The sequence below is a fragment of the Coccinella septempunctata genome, chromosome 7 (assembly GCF_907165205.1).
Source record: "Coccinella septempunctata chromosome 7, icCocSept1.1, whole genome shotgun sequence".
In the NCBI taxonomy this organism is placed as follows: Eukaryota; Metazoa; Arthropoda; class Insecta; order Coleoptera; family Coccinellidae; genus Coccinella; species Coccinella septempunctata.
In genome coordinates this window covers 31,080,900-31,107,925 of record NC_058195.1, presented here as the reverse complement: position 1 = coordinate 31,107,925, position 27,026 = coordinate 31,080,900, and the positions used below count along the sequence as shown (strand labels likewise).

The 27,026-nt window shown below is 34.9% G+C and overlaps 2 protein-coding genes across 3 annotated transcripts; one reads left to right on the top strand and one right to left on the bottom strand.

Moving 5' to 3' along the window:
* Positions 1-1,327: 1,327 nt before the first annotated feature.
* On the bottom strand, positions 1,328-21,193 carry LOC123317768 (ubiquitin carboxyl-terminal hydrolase 10-like). The gene is made up of 3 exons (XM_044904378.1): positions 21,183-21,193; positions 20,892-21,069; positions 1,328-1,556 (listed from the first exon to the last, which is right to left on the bottom strand). The coding sequence occupies exons 1-3, from the start codon at positions 21,191-21,193 to the stop codon at positions 1,461-1,463; spliced, it is 285 nt and encodes a 94-aa protein (XP_044760313.1). The 3' UTR covers positions 1,328-1,460.
* On the top strand, positions 2,160-13,854 carry LOC123317999 (AF4/FMR2 family member 4-like). 2 transcript variants are annotated; one of them, XM_044904649.1, is made up of 10 exons: positions 2,160-2,754; positions 3,698-3,873; positions 4,337-4,574; positions 4,869-4,940; positions 5,004-5,043; positions 11,942-11,996; positions 12,078-12,566; positions 12,651-12,747; positions 12,899-13,139; positions 13,228-13,854. In XM_044904649.1, the coding sequence occupies exons 1-10, from the start codon at positions 2,692-2,694 to the stop codon at positions 13,338-13,340; spliced, it is 1,584 nt and encodes a 527-aa protein (XP_044760584.1). In that variant the 5' UTR covers positions 2,160-2,691; the 3' UTR covers positions 13,341-13,854. The 2 variants fall into 2 exon arrangements, with proteins under 2 accessions (XP_044760584.1, XP_044760583.1); XM_044904648.1 differs by having other exon boundaries at positions 4,869-5,043.
* Positions 21,194-27,026: the final 5,833 nt, after the last annotated feature.

Here is a 27,026-nt window from a genome sequence, read left to right as displayed (position 1 = left end):
ATTTTTACAGATATTATCTAAACAGCTCTTAGAATGACCAGTTATTCCATTCAATAAGGACTTTTATACAAAAATTGTTAAGAAATGAGAAAAACTAATTTTAACAACACTCTTATCCTTCAATTCAATGTTGGAGTTACCTGCAATGAAGATGGTGCTATTAAAATCGGTTCTCTCAACTAGAATTTTCTCAATAATCTCGAGAAATACATCAATTTTTCCCTTATGTGGTCTATACACTGAAAGAACCACGAATCTTAACTTGTGAATGGCACATTCCACAGCACTATACTCAAATTCTCCCATCACGGATAGATCTCTTATGTTTCGATATTTTCTTGACTTGCAGTGATTACTGATATTAATCGCGGAACCTCCGTGTTTACCTTCTGTACGGCACACACTTTCAGCCAATTTGAAGTTTTTCAGGCCCATTTGATTGATTTGATATTGAGATTTCCAATGTTCGGTTGAACAGAATATAAGACAATCTGAATTGTCAGATAGAAGTGTTTCAAATTCGTTGACGCTATTTCCCAGTTACTGTGAATTCTGATGAATTATACTTATCACTCGGCTCGAATTATACTTATTGATGGATTTTATTTTTGTTGAGGGTCTATCTTCTGTGGTAGGCCCTCTAGACTGGTGGCAAATCACACAACTGGCATCGGAAAATTTCTCATTCAAAATTTCCAATAAATCACTGGGTTTTCTCTCGGGGTGAAGCGTGGTTACATGAAGGTAAACATATAGTACCGTATGCTTTTCATGTGGAATTCAGTTGAAAGCCCTAGTTGTGAATGCGGAAATCCAGAAGGAACCATAAATCATCTGGTTAATCATATTCCGATTTATATTTTTCGGGATGGTTTTAGAGCTCTACATGTAGTTTCCTTATAGTTTTTGAATTGTGTTGTCAATTTTAGGTCAGTCTGACATATTGAATCTAAAAAAATTATTTTCCTTTTTTCTGCTTTAGTTTCCTCTCTACTTCAGATAAAAGTTTCTGGTATCTTGGAGAAGACTTTCTGGATTTTCTTTTTGTTGAAAAAAGGATCAAGTTTTGCAGTGCGAGATGCCCTTCAACATGAAATATTTCAGCTCATTTCGGGAACATTTTTATTTCTCACAATCCAGTACACTAACGGGAAGAAAGGGTTTTTTACTGAGGTTTTCCCTAAGCTTTTGTATCATACACCAAATTGTATGGTACCCCGTTTACGCTAACCTCTGCTAAAACTGTATCTCATTCACATTGAATAATAATTATATTCGAGATAAACAAAGGGTTTTCTGTTGATTTTTAATGATAAATACAATTCTGCATAGAACTGTGTACTAAGGAATAAGTATATATTGTTGAACATTATATTCACATACGTCAAACAAGTTGAATAATTAATGTATATAAAATCATTTCCTTTCCCCTACCTTCTACTTGATTTAATCTGCATTATCTACAGCATCCCTTGAGTGTGTTTCGGAGAAGTTTTCTTCGTCATTTCGATCGTTGGAGAAGCTTTGTTCAGTTTCGTGATTTGTTCATTCAAAATCTGAAATTAATAAACGACGAAACTGAAATTGTCTTTTGTTTAGTTCGAGATATTGAAACAAAAAGCGAATATTCGAAATTAATTTGAATCAGTATCCCTCCCCTTGATAAAATTCTGTTTTCTGAATTCGAATTCAGAAAAATGTTCCACAATAAACAAAATTTTATCAAGGGGAGGTATACTGATTCAAATTAATTTCGAATATTCGCTTTTTGCTTCAATATCTCGAATATAATTTCGAAACTATATTCTCGTTTGAAAGATCTATGAGTATTATCTAGATTTTTCTCCTTGCTTACAGAGAATTTTTGGGACTTAAAGGAAGATTTCTGGAATACCTTCATTCGAATAGAACGCTCGATCTCAACGATCTTATGGAATATAAGAGAAAGGGTTGGATGGATGTTTCACATTCAACGTTCAGTAAACTAAAGTTTTCTGATTGTAAAGATTGAAATTGACAGAAGGGTAATGATTTTTTTGGTTTTCCAACCAAATCGGCTTTTATATTTTGCATGTACGAAGCAATGCTCTTTTTGAGATATTATTGAATATTTTCCATTTAATTGTAGTAAATAATGAGCAATATACGTACATTATCTCCATAATCGATGAAACATCAAAATGAAAAAATTAGAGGGTATATCGCTTGTATCTAGTTGAATTTACGGAATATATATGACACATAGAACATGCTTATAAGCATCGGAAATTATCGATAAGGAAAATTTCAGTCAACAATTTAGAGCGCACGCAATTATCACCCCCTTATATCCTCTTCAATTTTCTGTATACTATCTAAATGACTGAACGCCTCCTTGTGCAAGAAATTGAGGTCCACTGCTCTATCTCGAACCGAACATGCCGTCTCACTATCTAATTATTTCTTGCTCTTTTTTTTGTCTTTTGATACTTCGATATCAGAAACAAGATCGGATTTGATCAACGTTGCCACACCGATAATGAAATTCAAGTCTCGCTGATTTTTGTGCGCACATATCTATTAGTTCCGTCAATTTTGTTTTGCTTGCTTTCTGTAGCGTTTGGTAGTCGTGTCCTTGTTGGGCGTGATATTAACCTTTTCATTGTTGACAGGGAACGCCAGCGAAAACGGGAGAACCAACTGAGAGCCAGAATGCAAGGAAAACCAGGATGTCAACCAGTAGTTATTCCTCCCCTTTTCGGAAATCCAGTTAAGGTAAGCTATGAACTTTTTATTTCATATTTCCACAAAATACAACTAATGCTCCTGCATGGAATTTCTCGTGTTCCTCAAGGAGACGTGTCATTCACAAAGACCATAATCAATATTTAGTGATGGAACGATTCGTATACTTCTCAACTCGATCTTCTCTTGTTGAAATAATGGCCAACTCGAGTTGTAACTCAAGGTGAATCGAATCGGTCACGTCAAGTATAATTTACTAAATTTATATTTTATTTTCATTTGAAAGAATGAATACTCACGGTTCATAGTTGTATTGTTTGTTAGGGGGGTTACATTTCACTTCGACCTCAAGGTTTATGTGCCCCCCAACAGAGCTGGGTGTTACTTACGCTAAAATTATTACATTATTGATTTGAATGAATAAAATTTTCTGGCGAATTCTCTTTACAGCATAGTTTCTAACAGATATTTTGCGAAATATAATCGGTTAAAGAGCAACGAACTGGTCCTTTGAGGCGAGTTTATATAAAAAGGACACTATCATTTCGATTGTACAATTTTTTTCAAGAAGGTTTCGCGAATCTCTCATAAAAAATTGGAACATTCAAACTTCATCGTGGGGGTTTTCGAAACGAGGTTATCCTGATTATCAATTTTTATTTCTTCTGCATAGTCCGGTTTGTTTGCCTATTCTTGTTCTCGCTCTTTACTGCACAGTTTGATTGATATATTTCTGACACCCTATTCATAATGATCCTTGTGAAGTTTAACGTTGTTTCCATGATGTCCTCGAGGAAATTCCCTCAATTTTTGCGACAACTCAATAAAATAGTAGAGGCAGTTTATGATATCCTAATATTTCTCGAAGATACCAACTAAGAAGTATTGGCATAAGTGTGATTTGTGGAAATTATCATAACCTCGCTTTAGTCTACTTTAAACCGAATTTATTTATGTTTTCAAATTTCCCCAGGTTCCTTCAACGAACGATGATCCGTTAACGGGAAAACTGAACAGGATACTGGGAGATTATGGCAAGGTGAAGCACCTATACCAGGGGAAAAAGATTTTTATCGCCCCCGGCATATACCGTGTATATGCTGCGCAACGGAGGGCACACAATGTGTCAAACCATCAATTAGCAAACAGGTTAGTAATACAAGAATTGACACTAAAAAAGTAAAATGGAACTCAACAACGCCTTTTTAAACTTGTTACAAAATACTTCTACTCGGTCGGTAAAATATCACTGTTGAAGAACATCATGGATATTTTCATTATTTTAGCTTTTTCATTACAGAAAATATTGCGCTAATTTACAGGTGAATATATAGAGGCCGTTCGCAAAGGTGGGGATTTTTCTTTGACAGAAGGTAGAACTCATCAAAATGAGTCGTTTAATGAAAAATTATTATTTTGACCAGTTTTACCTTCGGTTAAAAAAAAACCATTTTAAAAGGCATCCTGTATATATATACAGAGTAAAGTTACGACCAGAATATTTCTGTACCGTTATGTGTACGCCTCGTATCTTCATTATTGTACCTTGTTGAAAACCTTAGTTAACTTTACTTTATATTCAAGAAAAACTCATCTATTTTTTATCTTGCAGGCGGCCTTATGTTGCAACAACGCAGCCTAACAATCACCACTATCCTGGATTTCCCTTTATTCCCGACAGAATTGACGAACGAGGCCCTCGGCAGAACCACCAGGTGAGGCAGGGTAACATAAACTGTGCCACCCACAAACAAAACGATAACGGTCTAGTTCGACAAATGTTGTGTCGTTCAGTGTCTATGGGTCGCCCTCTTAATAATACAACATCCCGTCTAGCCGCTCCTATAGTGGTAAGTAGAAAGACCAGCTCTTCAATGCATTGTGCCTTACTCAATTAGTGCTGAAAGATTCCTGAATTTATTATAGAACTATGACGTGTAGTCGCATGCATAATTCTCTCAATACCTGCAATTGAATTCATTATTCGACTCAGATTCTTTCTCTTTCATTTTAAATTTTGCTAGCCAACGTTCCAAATAGGTACTAAATTTACCTCGAGTCCGATCCGGTCCAGACCCTTCAGATATAGTGAATGTCAGCAGCAGAAGGAGTTATCCCGATTACACCTGATTTCTATTTTACAGGACCCAATGAATCTGCCTCCCCAGAATTCAGTTCCCGGGAACGTCGAATTGGACAGGGCTCTTGCGGAAATGGTAATGCTGAAAGCACCAATTTCGCCCATTGCTACAAAGCCTAGCTCCCATGTTCAATTTCAGCTGTCAGAGATGCCTCTGGCCAAAGATTCTTCTACTCGGAGTAAGTTAACTAAATATTTTTTATATTCATGTTACCAAACTTATATTTCCTTCAGAAAAATATTCTTATGATTTCTATTTCCGTAGAAACATCGAAAACTCAGATCGAGCGATAAAATTCGAATTCAATCTACGTTGAATTAATTCCTTGAACAAATGAGCCATTCTCGAAGTTCGCGACGAGTTTAAAGAAAACGCGGGGGTGTGGGAGGGGCATCGAAAGGTTTTCGCAAATGTGACATTTCGATGATCGGAGTGATTATGTGGAATTGAATTTCTTTTTCATGGATGTCAAAATGAACAATATTGAAGTTTATTCTCAATATCAATGAAAGAATTGATTACAGCATCAAAATTCATCTATTTGTCGGTTACAAACAATAAGCATAAATTCACGTTACATGACATGACAATTTATAGGTATGACATATAGCGGGTGCTTATCGATTCACGTAACACATTAGCAACTCAAAACTATATAAACTATATTAAACATTCAAAAATGCGGTGGTAGTTCGGATGGAATTCAAGTTGGGTGTTCAAACAATTGTCCTAATTCATTCTTTGATTTTTTAATATATCGTATATTTCCATCAAGTAAAACATATTGCACTCATCCTAATAATAGTGTAAGAAAGAGACGTTTTCTTCTTCACTAAATGCAGTGTTTCCCAAATGCACTCGTCGTTGTTTTTTCTTATATGTTCCGCTGTTTTTATGCTAAGAGCCCTTGTTATTGTCATCCATAAAAAAAAATTAATTCAATTCCGCATAATCAGAGACTGTATTTTGAATAATTTGATCTGTATCTTTCGACGACATAATAGAGATGTAGGAGTATATTGTTAAACTAATTCCCAAAATTATAGAGATCCTGAAGATGCCTTAGTGAGGCGAAACATATAGATCGAATAGTGAAAAAAAAAAATCCATTTATAAACAATCTTTCTTATCATTATATTTGAAAATGGATTATGGCCAATTTGTTGGAAATATGTCAAAAAATTCATTGTTTGGGAAGAAACACTTCCAACAATTTGTTGTCAATAATTTATGTAAGACGATTTTAGCTTCCTATGGTGTTTTGAAAATTTGTTATTTCAGTTCAGTTTCACCATTTCTCAATATATTATGTAGGTTTGATATAATTACATCTATTTCTTTCAATTTTACCGACCGAAAGATTGCCAGTAGAGTTGGTCGTGAAAGTTCCAGAAATTGCCGAACAACGGAACCGTTATAGGCGTCCGTCAAGAATATTCATACCAAAGTAGTGAAGGATAATCCATTCTGATTATTTTCATCACAAAACAGTAGTAACTATTTAGAATCAATAATGACGCAATAATTTAAGATTTGCCTAACATTCTGGGGCTTTCATTATATATTTTTTTTCTGTGGGCCATGTCTTCTTCAAAACAGGGATGGATTAGGGATTAGGATTAGGATTGGTTAGGCAAACCTTCATTAGCAAAAGTTTTCGTAAAACTTAGTCTTTTAGAGTTGTTTTCCTGAATTTATCAAAACAAGAATTTGTTCGAGAAATCTGTAAAAACAATAGCCTTCAATTCAACCAAGTTCTCTCACATGGGAAAAAACAGGGTAAAATTCACCCTTCAGTGGCTTTTTGATTTCATGAATTAGTCATCGTAATTTGTTTATAATATAAATGAATGAGAAAAATTTGCCTTCTATACTTACAGCTTACTATCGCTTTTTCAAGAATATACCTCAAAATTATAATTTATTCAAAAGATTATATCCCTCATTTAGACCAACAAAAATGCGATTAGAAATGTACACCAGGAAATTACTATAAATGCAAATGAAATAATAGTATAATCAAAATAGGCCTGTATAAAACAAACAACCACTTCGGAGTTAATTTCACCCTGATATTCCTCGCATAATAATTCAAGACTCGACTTAATCGAAAGGTTCTGTTAATTTCTTACATTCATTTATATTTCGAAGAATCCGCTATAACAATGTTGATTCCAGAGTTGTCACGAGTAGATGTGTTTTACCAACGCTCCGGTAATATTTCAGTGAAGTACTTCGAGAATCGTTCGAGAAATTCTAATTTTTGACTAGAGATTCGAGTGTGGTGATTGGAACCATTTCTTCATCCCCAATATCGCTGGTATAAGTGGGATATTTGAATTATTAACGATGGCTATCTGTAAAACTTGTCAACAATTCATATCAAGAAGGGTGCCGGGTGTTGTTTGTGCTGGTTTTTGTGGCGCTTCTTATCATGCCAACGGAACATGTTGTGATATCAAGAAAAGCCAGTTATCTGTTATCAATGGATTGCCCGGCGCTGGATGGAGATGCCCATCATGTAGAAATGAGTCATCGTGTTCGCGGGATTCTCGTCCGTGTCAACAGTCTCTCGGGAATCCTTCACGTGAGGATGGCGCGGCAGGCTGCGGCGATGAGGTGGAGATCGGATCCCGCCTGGGTCCGGTACAGTCTCCCGTCACTTCGATATGTGCGAGCGACATGAATGATCGAGCGGATGCTGATCGTTCTGCCCAGGAAAACTTTGCCTTCCTGATTGGCCAACTGACTAAGGAGGTAAAGGGATTAAAAAGATCCGTAAATTTTTGCTCTGACAAAATTAGCGACTTCGAAGAGAAGCTGCTTCATTTCAATGAAGCGATTGCCACAATTTCTAAATTAGAAAAAGAAAATGAAGTTTTGAGGAAGCAGGTTACCACCCTCAGTTCTAGGCTGGACGGTATGGAGCGATTCAACCGTCTGAACAATCTCGAAATACAGAACGTCCCTATTCGACACAATGAGAATCTGGTTGAGACGGTGTCAACCATTGGATCTTCCATAAATGTTCAGGTTGACCCTGATTCTATTGATTTTGTCGCTAGAGTACCCACTAGCTTGAAGAACAAGCCAAAAAATATTGTAGTGCGGTTTATTTCCAGGTCTAAGCGCGATGATTTTCTCGCTGCATATAAGAGAAAGCGTCTTTCCGAAAATGCAACTGCTGCTGGATTATCGGTTGATGGTATAGCAGACAGACTATATATTAATGAGCATTTAACACTGTCCGATAAAATGATTTTCAAGGAAGCCCGTTCAACTGCCAAAATCAAAGGGTATAAGTACGTTTGGACCCAGAACGGAAATGTGCTTGTTCGCAAGGATGACTCATCCAAAATAATACATATTTCTTCCGAGTCTGCCTTAACGCGATTGTAATTCGACTTCTCTATTCTTGGACTTTAATGTGTTTATTATTTTTTTTTTTGAGAGATAGTTAGTTGTACTGATGGTGCTTACTGCATATTATCAAAACGTCCGTGGATTAAGAACTAAACTGAATGAGTTTAAGTTGAATGCAGTTGCTAGTGATCATGACATAATTTTCATTACGGAAACGTGGCTGAATGATAACATTTTTGACAGTGAGGTTGTTGATACTGGACAATATTCAATCTTCCAAAGAGATCGGTCTTCAGCACTTAGTGTAAAGAAGGACGGAGGTGGAGTTTTCGTCGCGATAAAGAGTCATCTCAAGCCGTCGTTGGTGTGTGAATTTCAGAGTGAGGCTGAGGATGTGTGGGTGAAACTCTCTCTAAATAATATGAAAATTTTACTTTGTTGCGTTTACATTCCTCCAGGGAATGTGGATGCTGCTCTTTATTTTTCAACTAAACTGTTTCACATCAAACAAAAATTATCCAATCACCTTGTAATTATTGTGGGTGATTTCAATCTGTCAGATATATCTTGGGTGAAGAGTCACTCATGTGGTGGACTTGAAGCGGTCAATGTCACTCCCAGAAGTGAGGATCTTATTGATAGTTTTTCATTTCTTGAACTTATTCAGTTTAATGCGGTACCAAATTGTAATGGAAGAGTTCTTGACTTAATTCTATGTAATAATTACCTAATTAGTAATGTTCAAAAATCTGACGTTCCCCTGATTCCTGAAGATAGATTTCATCCATCAATTGAATTTTCATTCGACATTAAGAATTTTACATGCGTAAAGAATGTTGGGATTTTCTATGTTCATAACTACAGACGCGCTGACTATGACCTCATAAGGCACTCTCTTGGTGATATTCCGTGGGAACATTTGTTGTGTAATGAAGATGTAAATATTGATGTTGATATTCTTTATGATGTTATTCAGCTTTGTGTGCCGAAGGTCAGAAAGAATAGAAGATTTCCATCATACTTCTCCTATGAGACTATTGAATTGATAAAACGTAAGAGGAAATTCCATAAAAAGTGGAAAATATATCATGATATATCCGATCAGCTTGAATTTAGGACTCTACGCTCTAGATGCAAATATTCAGTCAAACAAGATTTCGAAAACTATAAAGATTCAATTGAGTCTGATTTGTTGAATAATCCAAAAAAATTCTTTGATTTTGTCTCTTCTAAGAATAAGTTTTCCACCTATCCTAACTCTATGTCGTTGAATGATGAAACCGCAACTGGAGCTCATGAAATAAGTAATCTCTTTGCTAAATTTTTCGAAAGTGTTTATGTACAATCGAATAGCAATATTGATGATGATAGCGACCGGTACAGTCAATTCAGTACATGTAATCTAAGTCATATTACTTTAGCAAGAGATGATGTGGAGGCTGCGCTCAGAGGATTGAATGTTCGGAAAGGTTCAGGGCCGGATTTAATTCCTGGTTGCTTTGTTCAAGCTTGCAGTGTAAAATTATCGTATCCTTTGACAATCATCTTTAACAAATCGCTGGAAAGTGGAGTTTTCCCGAACCGATGGAAGGTAGCCTCCATTACCCCCATATTTAAATCCGGCAGTAGAGATCAGATTGAGAACTACAGACCAATTAGCAAGCTGTGTATCTTCGAGAGGATATTCGAAACATTGATTTATCCACATTTGTTTCATTTGGTAAAAACTCAGATCATTCCTGAACAGCACGGTTTTGTTAAGGGTCGCTCAATAGAAACAAATTTGGTATCTTTCGTTGAGTATTTGCAGGAGAACCTTGATTGTGGAATTCAGGTGGACTGCATATATACTGATTTCAGCAAAGCCTTTGATAGGATAAGTACTCAAAAATTGTTTTCCAGACTGCTGGCGGTTGGGGTTTGCGGCTCGCTTCTTCGATGGTTTGAATCATATTTACTTAATCGGTCACAGTACGTTTCTATAGAAGGTTTTAAATCCAGGTATTTCATGTCAACTTCTGGTGTTCCTCAGGGTTCCCAATTAGGTCCCCTACTCTTCGTTATTTACATTAATGACATAATAAACTGTTTTAAAACCTGTCAAATCTTACTTTTTGCTGACGATCTAAAAATATTCTTCCGAATCAGAGGTGAGCACGACTGCCAGTTTCTGCAGGATGATTTAAATGCTTTCATGCGTTTTTGTGAGACAGGGGGTCTCTACTTGAACCTAGCAAAATGTCAGGTAATTTCCTATACTAGGAATTTAAATATCTTTTCATATCAGTACATGTTGCATGATGTCATCTTGAAGCGGTCATCACACGTGAGGGATCTGGGAGTAACATTTGACTCAAAGTTGAAATTTGATATACATGTTGATTGTGTTGTCACTTCATGCAATAGAATGCTAGGATTTATTCTGAGGCAGAGTAGATGCTTCTCTAACTGCAGAGCAATCATCTGTCTTTATTTTGCTTATGTTTTCAATAAATTGAACTTCGCATCTATTGTATGGAATCCATGTTATTTGGTGTATATTAATCGTCTTGAAAAGGTTCAACGTAGATTCTTGAGATTTTTAGGATTTAGGTGTAATATGAATTTGAGTCGGGGGGATCCTGAAAATTACAATAGAAAATTGCGATATTTCAATATGATCAGGCTTGAGGATCGCAGATGTATTGGTGACATCATATTCCTTCGGAAATTGATGAATGGGGACCTGGAAAGTATATTCATCACCTCCAGACTGAATATTTACGCTCCAATAAGGAGGATTAGGCAATTTAACATCTTTCACATACCGAAGAGACAAACCAATAGCGCTATGAACTCTCCTGTTCATAGAATGCTCAGTCAATGTAACAGCTTTAAAGAAGTAATTGACCCATTTTTTCTCAGCACAATTTCTGTCAAGTCAAGGCTTAAGAATTATTTCATCACATCTTACCATTGATCGCGGTATTCTGACTTTCGGCCCACATAGATGATGTATACTGTTGTTGTGGTTTTTTCTTTTTATATTGAATACGTAATTTTAATTCTCTTCTATTTTTTTTTTTTTTGCTTTTTTTTTAAGGTACTTCTATTTTTTTTTTTTTGTAAATCTAATTTGTGACCATTTTTTGGGTATTTAATTACCTGTATGTGTCCTGATTAAAAAAATAATAAACAATAAACAATAAACAATACTATGAATTGGCAAAACCATTTAGGGGGATAATTCGGCCCATCATCCACTTTATGAGGAAATATTCTGTGAAAATCAATGGAAAACTATTGGCAGTACACATTTTTCAGCCCCCAATGAACTTCCCCAGTGTAGACTTACAGACCGACTATACTCAATCTGCAGCTTTTGTTAAAAAACATTTTTCTATCTTTGTGAGAATTTCATTACATTATATTGTTATTTTTTTCATTCCAAACATTAATATTGAACAAAAATTGCGTCTTTATTGGTACTGAATAGGTAGTTATTTATGTTCTGTGATGTATAAAAACATGGATAACGATTATTACTCATTAACTCGTTATGAATATCTTTCACGGCTGATTTGGTAGTTCGACTTTTCAACAATTTCTGGAATTAAATTTAATCTCACAAATTCATCCCGATAGGTTATTAAGTTCCAGGTTACTTCGATAAAACTTATGACCCAATGGTGACGAGGAAAAATACATCATTAGTAACCCTCTTTTTTTTTCAGATCGAAATGTAGAGCCTCTCGAGCAAACGGCGCACAACGTCTCTGGCACATCAGCGTGAGTATCTCTCCTTCAACCCTTTCTAATCGCATCCCTAACCTCAGATTCGATTTAACTAAGCCTGAATTTATTCCGCAGCGATCTGCGAATGCGACTGGCCTTGTCGGATATCAGTGAGGACGAGGACGAAGATCATCCAATTGTGAAAAGGACGCTGTCGCCCATCGCTGCGAAAGCATCCACCAATTGCATCGCAGTAGACGACAAGAAAGAAGAAAAAGATCAGGAGACTAAAAATAAAGGTCGTAAAATGAAAAAAGTTGAGATGAAATCAAAAGAAGAGAATCTCATGATTGACGACGGCAGTGATTATGAAAAATATTTCGTCGAAGCTAAAAAACTAAAACATTTAGCTGATTCAGTGTCTGATCCTTTCAAGCATTGTCAGTTGTACATGTATGCCGTTCTTCACTTCCTTTTAACTGGGGATGCTATGGAAAAAAAGGGAAACAAAGAGGAGGCAGCTTTCACGATGTTCAGGGACACACTCTCCCTAAACAAATACATTTCCGGAAGATATAAGCAACACATGTATTCTCGAATGTTCACCACCCTGGCCGTTTTGAAGTAAGTACCAATACAAAACTCTTTTCAATACTAGTATCTTGACGTTTTAAAACGACACAATTCTGATTAATTTGTTTCTTCCAGTTATCGCTGTCAATCAAGAGTGTACTTCAAACTCTTGGAAATAAAGAGAAAAGAAAATAGGGAGTATGAGAAAAAAATATCAGATTTTTATAATAAGGTAAGTTCGTTAACACCGGTCAAAAAAAAAAGGGAAATAAGCTTCTCGGTTCATTCATGAGCTCAGTGAACTAAAACTTAAAATCGGTTTTATTCCGCAGAAAGCCGTATAACCATTCAAAATATTATTAACACGATTCATTTCTTCTCAGATTGGGGCCGAACCGACTGCTTCATCAACAGTATCACCATCAGGTTCAGTGGGATCAATAGAAAACCATTATTCATCTGGTAAGAGTGGTAGTGACCCACCCACCAGAAAGCAAGGAATCTGGGTTCCCTTGCCTGTTCGCAACGCTGCGTCAATCCAAAACCAGCATTTGACGTACTTGCTGGGCTATATGGATCTCTGGGAAGCCGCTAATAGTTTAGTAGAAAATGCAGGTCTCACTGGTAAGTGCAACATTTTAATTCAATATGATTCTATCGAAATCATGAAAGCGTAAATTGAGTTTTCAAATAATATAAAATTAAATTTCAGAATTCTTCATTCATTTGGATAGAACCTGCAGACCATTATTGATAAACAGTTCAATTCGACATTTGGTGTGGTATTGTAAGAAGGGCATTGAGCTGGCCAAGGAAAAAATGTAGGAAAAGAACCGAAAAGAGAACTTTCAATAATGGATTAATTAATTACGGCTAATAAACAGATCGCCCGATTCTGAAATTTATATAAAAAACTCACTGGTAAATGAATGGAAATCATAAAAGAGTTTATTGAATTTTCAACTTATAAACAATTCACTTTCACAAGCCTCCATCTATTTAGAAAGGACCAGCAGACCATAAAAAACAAAGCTCAATTCGATATTTGAAGACGTATTTTGTGCTAGGCAAGAGAGGAATGCAAGAAAATAAATTATCAATCAGATTGATTAATTATGGCTGATAACCTGAGTAGATGAAAGCGAAAGTTTCATTGGAGAAAAAAAGGATTAAACTGAGAAGCCTAGAAAAAAGAAGTAGGACATTGGAATAATTTACATATTATTGTAAATATAATTTCAAATTAATGTGAATTTAAATATTTTGTATGAACTAAGTGAGTAGCTCGAAAATATATAAGAAGTAATCATGATTATTCTTTTAACATATATGCAAGTTATGTGTGTACATAATGTCTGTATGTGTATATATTTTATAATATATTGATTTTTAAATTATTGAATTTCCTTCACATGTATTTTCAAAATAAAATAATATCAAATATAAAACATTGTCGAAATTATTTTTGTTTTTCTTGGTGATCAATGTATTATCGTCTCGTTATTTTCATAGGAGAGTATTTGTGAGATATTTCACAACCAAATCACTACATAATATAAAAAAAAGTCGCTTCCTGCTGTCTGTCACTATAGAGGGTGTTTTACAAGTAACCGGACAAACGAAAACCCTGAATAGAGGATATTGAGCTCAGTTCAAAAATATCACATACATGTGTCTTAGGTACTCCATTTTGGAAATGCAGGGAGTTTTCTTGAAGTTCTCGAAATTTCGTTTGACTATATCTCTTGATGTTTTTGGTCGATTCGACAGTAAATTTATTCTCAGGTTTAAGTTTCAATGAAACAAATCATCCAAATTTGAAAAAACTCAGGTCCGGATTCGCGGTTCTTTGGATAATTTGTTTGCAGTTTGACGTTGAAGTCGTTGATTTATTTATTAATAAGTTTCACTATTTTTTCGAAAGCTATTGCCATATATTTAGTTGAAAAACTCGATTTACCGGGTAAACTTCACCTTTTCATTGCTATGAAGTGTGAAAATATACAAAATACTTGATATGTCTGTAGATATAAAACTTGAAAAAATTATTTAACAATGATTTCATCTGTTATAACTTCGTTAATAACACTCTTTGGTAAAAGTAGGTAAAGAGTGTTCTGATTTCACGAAAATTGCATTCGAGTACGTGGAATATCAACTTATTTTAAATGAAATGCTACATTTTCACTGATGGGCGCTACCAAACTGAAGCTTATCGTTTATTCATTTGCTCGAATTCTTAAAATTATGCATTCATGACAAAAATGATTAGTTCACTCTTCAAACCTGAAAGAACGAATCCTATATTCATTCAAAATCATTCAGTTCTAAGTCCATTTAACATTGATTCTTTATTCATTTGTTCAATAAAAAAAACTAACTGACAGCTTCAATTGACGAAAAAATCAATCCACAAATTTCAACAATACACTTTTTCTAATATTTGTTAACATATGTAAACATAACTAAAAAGTTTGTTTACGGGCTTCAAGCCCTCGACGTGCACCAGCATTTCGGTTGGTGCAAGTGGGGGCAGGGGAAGGTTACGCGAGCTGCTACGGTGCTTCACGCCCCAATCAAAAAGAACGCGTCGGCGCTCGAGCGAGATGCACCGGAGCTGCCCAAGAGCTGTTCAAACGGTAAAAAAAATCTACATGTACGATTTTGTCAAATTCAATGAATTGGTGGTATTTCCCATCAGTGGATTGTTTTTAATTAATAATTGTTTTGTAGTCAGAGGCCTCTTGAAAAGACAGCCCTGCATTAGAATGGATTTGAAAATGTTCAAATGAATTTCCTCTTTCTCGTAATATGGCTTGCTTTTGGTTTTGACATTTTAAGCAAATCTGATTATTCATAATAATTTTTACACTGATAATAATAAGTTTTATCATCGATGATTAACAAATGTAGAAATAAAAAACTACACTACCATATCTTCAAATGATGATCAGATTATTACTAGTAATAGCTGATCTTAAGCTGATCGTAAATGATAGTCAACTCGTACGTAAAGTTTCGGGAAAATCCAAGATGTTCAAGAAGGATTTCAATGTATTGGTCTCATCTGATAGAACTCCGAGACAGACAGATCATTTCAATAAAATCAAAATTGAATTAGAGCAACGGAAATCTTCGAGTGAGAATGTCGAATTGACGTTTATGAAGGGTATCCCTATTATTAGACCTTTAATCTAAATTTCCCCAGTTACAATTCGATTAAGCACGTATCAAAACGTACGTGGCCTCAATTCTAAAACACATGAACACAGGTCGGCTGTGGCAAGTGGTGATTTTGATATTATATGAGAGACATGGCTGAAGGATGGTGTGTATGATGGTGAATTGTTTCACTCTTAGTACAATGTTTTCAGATGTGATAGATACCTGGTTACCACTCGTTTGTCAACGGGTGGAGGTGTACTAGTGGCAGTTCGCAGTGAGTTATGTGCAGTTGGAGTTGATTTATCAGGGCTTACAACTCCTACCTTTCGGTCGATGCAGTAGATTGTAAGATCATGTATGGACCTCATTCTATCATTGTAGAACTGTTATATGTTCCACCACGAACAGATATTGCAAGTTATCAACAACTGTTTGATTCACTGTCTTCATTCAATCCATTACTAAACAATGGATTAGTTGTTCTGGAGGACTTCAATTGTCCTAAATATACTGAGAATTCTTTATCCGATAACCGAACTTCAATAATCAACACGTTTTCTGAGTCACTTGAATTTCACCAATTTAATGAAATACGAAATTGTGGAGATATATTGTTAGATTTGGTTTTTTCTAATTTTAAGTGTAGGGGAGAGTTCCTTTGAACTAAACAGCTCATGAACCGGACGCTTCAGTTTTCTACTACACTCGATAGCAATTTAGCATCCCTTACGTAAATCCCATTTTCGCAACATCGATCGAGATCTCTTGTAAAATAGCTGACCCTGTGGCTCGCGCCTTGTTGCCAAAATGGGATTTACGTAAAGGATGCCAAATCACCATCGAGTGTTTTAAAAAACTGTAGCGTCCGGTTCATGGGCCGTCCAATTCAAAGGAACTCTCCCCTAGGGTTTCCGTCTCAGAATGGTCACTTGTACGAGTGTACTTTCATCATCCATCAATTGAGGTTTCTTTTCTTCTTCAACGAAACATGGGAAATTTAAATTTTTCAATATCTTACTCTATCTATACGTATTCTAAGTTTAATTGTTCAACGGCAAACTATGTAGATATGTACCGCTGTATATGGGAAACTGACTGGTCACCTGCTATGAACGAAGGAGATCCGGATTTGGCTTGTGTCAATTCTCATTCCCTTCTACAGCATATTTTTCTTTACACTGTACCAGTTAAGGTTTTGAGAAAGAGACGCTTTCCGTCATGGTACACAACCGATGTTATTGATACTATTTATCTCAAAGAAAGTGCCTCAAAGAACTTTAGGAAATACAATAATGACTTCAATCATCTCCGCTATGAAAAACTTAGAAGTTTACTTAAATCAAAAATGAACAAAGCTTACAAATATTTTGTAAGTACTTCTGAACAAAAACCACCGACAGATCCTTCAAGTTTTTGGTCTTTTGTGCCGGAGAGCAGAGGTCATTCTTGTATACCCGGTGTACTATGTGATGGTCATCAAATGTTGCACAAACCACAGGATATTGTGAATGCACATTTGACGAGCACTTCAGGATAAATTACACAAAGACTCCGATCGCGGTTCACCAATATCTACCAGTATACAGCTTTTGGTAGCACTTCGTTTCTATGCGAGTAACAGTTTTCAGGTGAAGGCAAATATAAGATTTATGCACTATTTTCAACAAAGAATTAGATACTGATCCTTCGAATAGAATTTCTGGTTTTGATATTTCCAGGAAAATATGGTGTATTCTGAATCGTATAAGAACAGGTCACAGACGCTGCAATAGTATAGCTGGTAAATCATTGTCCCACTTATAAATTTCAGGAATGTTTTGGGGCTATACATGCAGTTTCCGAGTCTTCTTTGAATTGGGTTATGAATTTTAGATCAATCAGACATATTGAATCGAATTTTCTTATTTTACATTTTTCTGCTTTCATTTTCTTCCTTTTTCAGATGAGAGTTCCTGGTATATTTACTTTTCAAGATCATCAACTATGTGATTATATATCTTTATAGCTTGTTCATGGAGATTTTCGTGGTTGAAGTCAATCTAGTGCTGTGAAAAATATTTCGCTATGTTTAGCGGAACCGCTGAAGAAATACCTATATGTTCCGTTGAATGTTAATGAATTCAGAAGGAATACTGCTGAATTTTACCGAATTGCTAATTTTCCAAGGGTGACGGGGCCATTGATTGTACATATATTAAAATTGAAAATCCAGGAGGTATGATCGCAGTGATGTTTTCCGAAATAGAAAGGGCTTGTTTTCGTTGAATGTACAGGTATTTTATCTAAACTTTTCTGTATTGTATTATTTATTACAAATAATTGTTTTTGTATTGTGATATATGTTATTAATGAAATTATTTGGTTCCTTTTCTCCTGCTCTCCTTTTTTCAGGTGGCCTCACTCGGAAATTTTGTTGTTGTAAGACATCCAGTTTCAACTCATGACAGTGTCATATTCAACAGAAGGGCTCTGCTAACCCGTTTTCAAAAGCAACAGATTCCAGGTCTGCTGGTTGCAGATAATGGTTATGCATGTCAGATTCTCATTTTAATTCCAGTCCTCGAGCCTGCTACAATTCCAGAGCAAAATTATAATGTTGCTCATAGAAGGTCCAGAATTGTAGTTGAACGATTGTTTGGAATGTGGAAGAGGAAATTTCCGGTTTTGAGAAGTGGTTTAAGGACTGAATTGGATACTTCTGTAGCCATTATTTGTGCTACAGCTGTTTTATATAATATAGGGCTACGCCAGAATGAGAATGAAATAATAGATGAAAACGGTGATGAAAAGCAGTTTCAAACGACAAATAATCAGGAAGTTGAGGGTGAAGGTCTGTCATTTCGGAAAGCATTTATCAATGCAAATTTCAACTCGTGAAAAGGAATTGCAACACATGTTACATTTTTCCTATGTGAATTTATGAGAAAAATAAATCAAACAATTTCGAACAGACATAAATTTTTTATCAACTGCTGCTAACTTTTTATAACCTGCATGCACCAAGATTCTCTAAATAAATATTGTCTACATCCATTCCATCGTACATCTTCCTCATCTGCTCCTTAACTTTGAGCGCTGAGAGTTAGTACTCCATTTCAGCAGTCCTCATTTTCAGAGCATGCAGTTCCTGCTGATTTTCAATCTCTTTTTTACCTTCAGTTTCCGAAGATTTCATTCCTCTATGTATTCCTCACACATAATATTTTTTCCTTTTGGGGAAAAAAGTCATCCAAGAATATGCATATTTCCTGAAATAAAAGCCTTTTGAAGAGTTATCGAGGATTTTCTCGAAGTCTCAGGTGAAATTTGATAGATAATGAATACGTTACCACGAAATATCTCTTCCCTATCATTCGACTCGATATGACGCCGATTTCCTAATTCATCTTCAGTTTTGCTCCTTGCGCTTTCCAGAGTAGGTTGATATTACTACAAATAACCATGTGCCTCTTCAATAATTGCCAGTGATTCTTGAATATTCGTGACTTTTTTATTTGAAATAATAAGCCTTAAAAATGAGTTTGTCGAATAATTGGTACAAGGAATTGATGTAACTATTTCGATCCCTACTTCAATACATAATCGTTTTTTTCTTCATGCGTGGCTGAAATCTATACAATTCCAATATATTTATCTAATTATTTCTACATATAAATATCGATTTGATGTAAGTATTTCGATTCCTCCTTTGATGTATTATCATTTATTCTTGAAAATGTTAATATAATCTATTCAATTACAATATTTTCGATTCATTTTTAATCGATATAGTGCTCATTACTCACGGCGCAATTCAATATTTTTAATCTGATATTCTTGAAATTTATCAATGTCCTTCGTATGCGACCGTGAAAAATTGGACTGCAAGCTTCAAAAGAGGTAAATTTTCCATTGAAGATGATGACCGATCGGGAAGGACAGTTAATGTGTGAGTCTCCGGAAATATCGATGCAGTTCATGACATGATTTTATCAGACCGTCGAATTGGGCTAAAACGGATATCTGAAGCACTGAATATTTCATACGAACGCGTTCATCATATAGTTTACGTCAATTTGGACATGAGAAAAATTGCTGCAAAATGGATCCCCAAATGTTTGAATGTTGACCTAAAGCGTGCAAGGGTAAAAGCATTGCGTTCGATCTGTGCTCGATTTGAAAACGATGTAGACTATGGATGAGATTTGGGTACATTTCTACGATCCAGAAACGAAGCAAAAATCGATGGAATGGCAAAACTCTGGTTCTTCAAGACCCAAAATCGTCCAAAAATCGGCAAGAAAAGTTCTTGTTTCAGTTTTTTGGGATTGGCATGGAGTAACCATGATTGATTTTTTGGATGAGGGTAGAACTATAACCGGAGATTACTATTAGACATTTCTGACCATTTTTCGGAAAAAAATTGAGGAGAAAAAACCCGGAAAGCTATCCAAAGGTGTTTTGTTTTTGCAGGACAACGCCAACACAAATCTAATGTTGCCATGAAAAAAATCCGTGATCAAGAGTTCGAATTACTAGAACACCCCCTTTATTCACCAGATTTGGCTCCATCCGACTATAATCTCTTTCCTCAATAGAAAAAAAGTTTAAAAGGTCGTGAATTTTCTTCTAACGAGGAGGTTATAAAAGCTGTGGAGTTCTGGTTTTGAGAGCAAGAAGAAATTTTTTTTTTGAAAGGTCTAGGTACGTTGCAGGTTCTTCGTAATAAATGCATATCCAATTAAGAGGAGAGTATGTTGATTAATAAAATATTTTGACATTGAAATTTTGTTTGGTTCTATAGTAGACTAAGAATTTTTCGATATATCCTCGTATGTACCAATAAGAAGAATTTGAAATGGATATTTTTCAATGGTAAAGATCTATTCTGCAGATTAAATTAACAACTGGTTTCTCTAATCTTTGTATAACTCCCAACCACTTCGTAGATTTCTATCATGTAAAAATTGTACATAAAGGTTATAAAGGTAAACGTTTAGATCTTTGAAATTTCCTAGAAATATCCTCAGGCCTAAAACAAAGTATACCAATTGTAAACGATCAATTAAATTTCCGCCTATCTCCGATTTCAACATGAGTTTAATGATATAAAACCGGAAACACGCGTATCAACAAATATCTTAATTAAAAATTGCGAAACCGAGTCAAGTGTTCTCGTTCATCATGTTTAACCAAGAGTCATGCGATTAATCAATAATTTCGACTACTTACATTCATCATTTCGTCGTTCAGTCCGTTCAGCAGTAGACCCAAAAATTCCTCAGCGTCCTCTTGACGTCCCTCGACGAGAAACGAGCCGCTTCTGGTACCATTCAGGATGGTGTAGATCGAAGAGGCTTCGATCGAGTCGCCGCGGGAGAAGTCGAAACTCCCCCGTTTCTTCTTGTTCCTTTTCGATGTACGGTTTAGTTAGGAATCGGGCAGCTTCTCGAATTTATTGATGAATTTGCACCTGGAAGATTTCAAATTGATTTAGACGCTGTTAAAGCGGAGGATTGTTACAAAACGTACATGTTCTTCAAGATGGGTGGTAGGCCATGTCCATTTTCCGTCAAATTCTTCGAAAGTCCTATCAGCAGATTGAATAAAGGTGGGCAGGCCAGCTAGGCTTGTAAAATAGAATTGATGTAGCAATAATTGCTCCTATTGATTAAGCCTCTTGTTTGTAGATTAGCACTTTTCCATCAATTTCGAAGTTCGATAGAAATTCTGGAAATAAAATAAAATGTTGAGTAACAAATATAGAAAAAGTTTATTGATATCACAACAAAAATAATTGATTCTTCAACTCAAACAACTGACTATGTAAAACCTAAAACGTTTTTCCACTCAAGAAATTTAATCAAAGTCTCTTCAACAACTAACCTGCTAGTCTGTGAGTGGCTGGATCAATAGTTCTGCTTTTTTCAACAGTGTCCAACGATTTAACTTTCTCATCACTGCGTTCAGTCACTAACTCTCCATTTGTCGTGGGTTCCTCTTTCTTGAAGAGACTCGTCCATGATTTCTTCGCCCATACGTTTACAGGTTCATTAACATCTGATTTGACTCCATTTTCTTTCACATCACAAGTCTGTACCTTCACAGGCTTATTCTTCATTTCTTCAGTCTTGTTCGAGGATGTTGCCACAATATTTTCAACATTAACAGGTATCACTTCGGTATTACTTTCGATCAGGTTCGATATTGGGGCACTCGGTGAATTGGGAAGTTTTTTCGCAATTCCATTGGAGGGAACTGTTTCTTTGTCAGCCGTTGTAGAAACTTGTGTGGGAATGAAATGATCCGTCTTAGGAGTGGGTGTATCAACAGATATAGCATTGTTGTGTGAGATCAGTGTTTCTTCATCAACGTCTGATGGCTTCTTACATTCGACTGCTGCATTTGGTTTTCTGGGTAATTTTTCTGAAAATAAGTTGATTATTAAATTTCTAGTTACATCAAATCTTTCTTGGACTTCATTTGCAAGGATATTATTATTGAAAAATACATAACAATACTCACTTTGGGGAGATTTCTTCTTGAGAGTCCAAGGCAAGGAGATTTTTTTAGGGGAATCGGACAGACAAGAATTTATGTGACGAATCTCGTCCACTTCCAACCTTGTTATATCTAAAAACTGCATATTCTGAAACTAAAATTAATATTAATGTCATTTCAGATATTGAAGTTGATATAATGTTATATTCAAAGTGCTGAAAATATCTTTGAACTTCTAGAGATACTACCATATAGGTACATGATCATTTTCAAATAAAAAAATAACACATACCTGTTTGAAACAGAAAATCTGAACAACAACCAAATTATTAAATAGCAACCAACTGACTAGAGATGAAAAAAAAGAATTACTTACATCCATAACTTGAAAATTCATCAATCATCAATCACAACACTGTAATATCACCTTAAAGTTCGTTTATAATATTCGAAAACTTGCGAGTATTCAAACAGTCAAAACAATCTTAACACCATTGAGGTTAACTCAACTCTGAGACCGAAAAATGACTGCTAGGTTATATAGCACGCTACCGTTTCTCCCACTTTCTACCTAATTTCGTCGTTTCTGACCAATGGCATCATGCTTCTACCTGGGGTTGGGACCGCCCTCTTGCGCAAAATTTGGAAATCTGACTGATTTTCGATTTCAAATGTTGTTATTCTATATTTGATAATAGATATTACAATATCTATTTCTTCAGTTAAAAGCGCATACTGATATTTCTCTAGAAAAATTGAGTTTTATTTCATCTAATTTTTGTATTTTCGTTTTCGTCACAAATCATTTTTATCATTTTATCGCGTAAAATTCATAAATGGAACATACCGGAACTCTTCTAAGATGTAAGTTTTGTCGAAGAAAAGGAATCATTTCAATGAAATCTAATTCTTCAATATTTATCATATTCTTTTCTATTTGACTCAAACGGTATGCCCTCAACTTTTTTTGCCTGTTGGATTAGTGGATAGGTACTATTAATTTTTTTGAAACAATTTAAGGCCTAAAATGAATAGTTGAATTGTGTGAAATTTGCAGTTTTCCATATTTTTTTGAATCTATACAGGGTAGTAACTCGTACAATAATTTCATAAGTAGATTCTTGAGGTAAAAAAACACTTTTTTCCCATACCATTTTTTTCGATTCGACCCTGATGAATAGATTTAGTAATTTCAAGTTTTCATAAGGAGCTAGGTGATCTAATAACTCAATTTGGGTTATTAGTTTACTGGTGACACGACACATCTGTATATCTTCTAAAAAGAGTTGTAATCAGCCAAAGTACCCAATTTTTAAAAATTCACAGATACTTTTCAATTTTTCAACATCAAATTAATCGAAAACGTCGCATTATAAGAGAAAATATGAAGAACACTTTCATCTTACGAAACTTCCGTCAAACTTAGTTTCAAGCGTTTGATTCTTTTTTTTGGAATTTTTCATGGTACCTACGTAATGTTCATAGTGAAAAAACTGGAAGACGAGAGGTGATATCTTGTGTTCGAAAAGATTAGGTAATCAAATAAATGAAAAACTATAAATTCATTTCATTCGACGAAACCGTTTGTGAGATAAAACTAAAAATAACATTTTTTATGTTTTTTCAACAGCCTGCATCTTTCAAACAGAGCCAATTCGGAAAAAATGGTATAAAAAAAAGTGTTTCTTTTGACTTCAAGAATATACTGTGGAAATATGTGTATGAGTCAAAAACTCACCTTCTATATGAGCGGATTATCAGTTTTCTGTGCTTAAATCTAAAGTTTTATTATTTTGGGTGAATATTTAACTAATCAGGTGTATTGGTGTTTCACAAGTAAGAAAGTAACAGTTATTTTTGTATTTACTTCAAGGGAAAAAGTAACAAGCCATGCAAATATTGTTTTTATGATTATAAAACTTAAATCCTCATACTTCTAAGTAATAAAAACAATTGGATATCAAAACTTAAGACTTTAAAATAATAGAATAGAATATAATAGAATAGAAATGAGTTTATTCAAATATTACAATAATTGTTTAAATTCTAGAAAAAACTGTGAGTTATTTATAATAACTGTTTACAGTTGTTTAAAATGAATTTCACTCTAACTTAAACCAATTTATAAAATACTAAAATAAAGATCTTGTTCTGTCCCCTTTCCTCGTCACGTCGTTGTATACATATTTCGTCTTCATCGGGTTCACAGTCACGTTCGAGAATATCTGTCACAATCGGGTTATTTTCCTTTTTCTTAGTTCATATTTAATTTTTTTTTATTATTATATATAGTTATTCTTTATGTTGAATTGATTATTTTATGTATCATGGATCTATCTTCTGAAGTCAACCAGTTCTTTATTTCCTTCTGGAATTTCTTTATGTTTCTTAGCTCTCTTATTTCCGTAGGCACATTTGGGTACAATCTAGAAGCTAGGTATGTGCAGCTCCTCTGTTCTATTCTTTTTTCTGCCCTCTGTCTTTTATAGTTGACGTTTCTTGTTCTGGTCAGGTAGTTGTGCTCTCTGATGACTAATTTTATCTTCCTCTGTTTGATATTTATTATAATTTTATTTGCATAGATTTGCCTTATATCTAATGCTTTTGATAGTTCGTAAATCTGTCTACTAGGGAACGTGAACTTCTTTCCATAAATTATTTTCAAAATATATTTTTGCAAGACATCTATGCTTCTTTTATGACAATCCAAGACACCTCCCCATCCTATGATTCCATATGAGAGTTGTGATTGCACAAGTGCGTCATAAAGTATTTGGAGATGTCTTGTGGATTGGATATCTTTTCGTATTAATCTGAATCTGTATGCAATTCCTCTTAGCTTTCTAGTCAAATAATTCATATGTTGATCCCACTTCAAATGTTGGTCTATATAAACACCAAGATATTTCGTTGAATTAGTATTCACTATTTCCAACCTATCGTCGACTCGAAGGGTGCCCAAATTTGGAAGTCCAACTTTATTAGATGAAAAGGTTAGATATTGGGTCTTCTGTTGGTTTAAGGTGAGTTTACTTTGTTCGAACCATTTCTTAAGCATTCTGAAATCTTTTATTGTTTTCTGTTTCAAAACTTCCGAGCGAATTCCATCATGTCCAGTAGATTTTCTGGATTTGAGGCTACTTATAACTTTTTCTACTTCTTCGGAATCTGTGGGAAATAGAAAAAAGATTCTTGTAAATGAATTTTTTCTTCTTCGAATTCTGCTGGTTCCGTTATTTCGTTGGCGTATCTCTTTCCAATACCGCTAAAATATTCATTAAATATATCGCTTATTTCCTGTTCGTCTTCAACTACCCTATTTTCTTCTGTCCTTATGCATGTAATTTGTGTTTCCTTTTTCGAGGAATTTTGCACGTACCTCCACAAGGCTATAGTTTCGTTCTGATTATCCTCGATACATTTCTCAAAATATTCTTGCTTAGCTCTCAATATTGTTTTACGTAATTGTTTTTTCATTTCCAAATATTTTATTTTAAGTTCTTCATTATAAGGATTCTTTTTGAGTTTGGCATACATATTTTGTTTTCCATTTATTGTTTTTAATATTTTCGGCGTAATCCATTCTTTTTTAATCCTCTCTTTGTTTTTATACGAATTGTGGTTGTATTTGTCTCTATTAAGTTTTTCAATATATTCAAGAAGTATTCAGTTTCCTTATTGACATCTTCAATTTCATATAAATGCTGCCAATCTTCCAGACTCAGTGCATTCTTCAATTTAAGGTAATTTGTGTATTTTTTTTCGTTCTTTAATATAATATTTTTCCTTTTTATTTTCAGATCTACACTCAACAATATTGGTAATGATCCGTTATCAAATTATGAAGAACAATACCTTCATCATCATTTATTCACCATCAAAATATATTACATGGCAGGTCAAAATACAATAAGTTCAAAAATAGAACAGTATAAAATACTGTTACGAGACCGTTTCCCACAAGAAACACGGAATCGCATCGGAACCCGAAACCCAGGATTCCTGTAAGACGACACAAGGCGTGACCACCGATTGTGACTCTTTTCCGTTTTCATAATTTGAATAATAGTTAGTTGATGTCTAGCGTTAGATAGATTCACTTGCTTGTTTCTTGTACAAATAAAAACGATATCCTTTCTATCGAGTTGTCCTTTAATTATCATTGGCAACCCTAAAAAGAAATAAGTTCTTTTTAAAACTAGACTTTTGGATACGTTATTCATAACTGGCGCTGCGAACAGGATATCGCAACGGGGTTTTAGTGAAAAGAAAAAAATTAAAATTAGTTTCCATAAGTGAATACGGACTCGTCCGGCCAGGCTGTTCGAAGAGTGTTCGAGGAACTCCCGGTGACTATCAAGTCTTTGTGCGGTATCACCAAGAAACCACATCGAACCAGCAGAGAATCAATTCTACCCACTTCATCCCGAAGGAAGACCATCAACTCGATCCACTTCGATTAAGAAGAAGGAACTACACACCCTAGGATGCATATCTTGGTGATGTAAGTCCATCAATCTCTTTCCTTAAACCCAGAATCCCAAAGTCCAATGACAGATACCGATTCTTCAAGCGTACTAGAAGTTATCGCTGAAGATTCAGAATTATTAGAATTAGGAACAAACTTTTTGAATAACCAATTAGAATTAGAAACAAACTTTTCGAACAATCAACCAATTAGAAATAGAAGGTTTCAACCATATCCTTCAAGAAGAAATTTTGAAAACCTCAAAATGAATAACCAAACTTCTTCTAACCCACCTGTAGTTGACGCAATGTCAAGACAAGATATACAGTTGCTTTTGAACTCAATACCTGAATTTTCTCCAGGTCAAAATTTATCAATATTTATCAATGAAATAGACA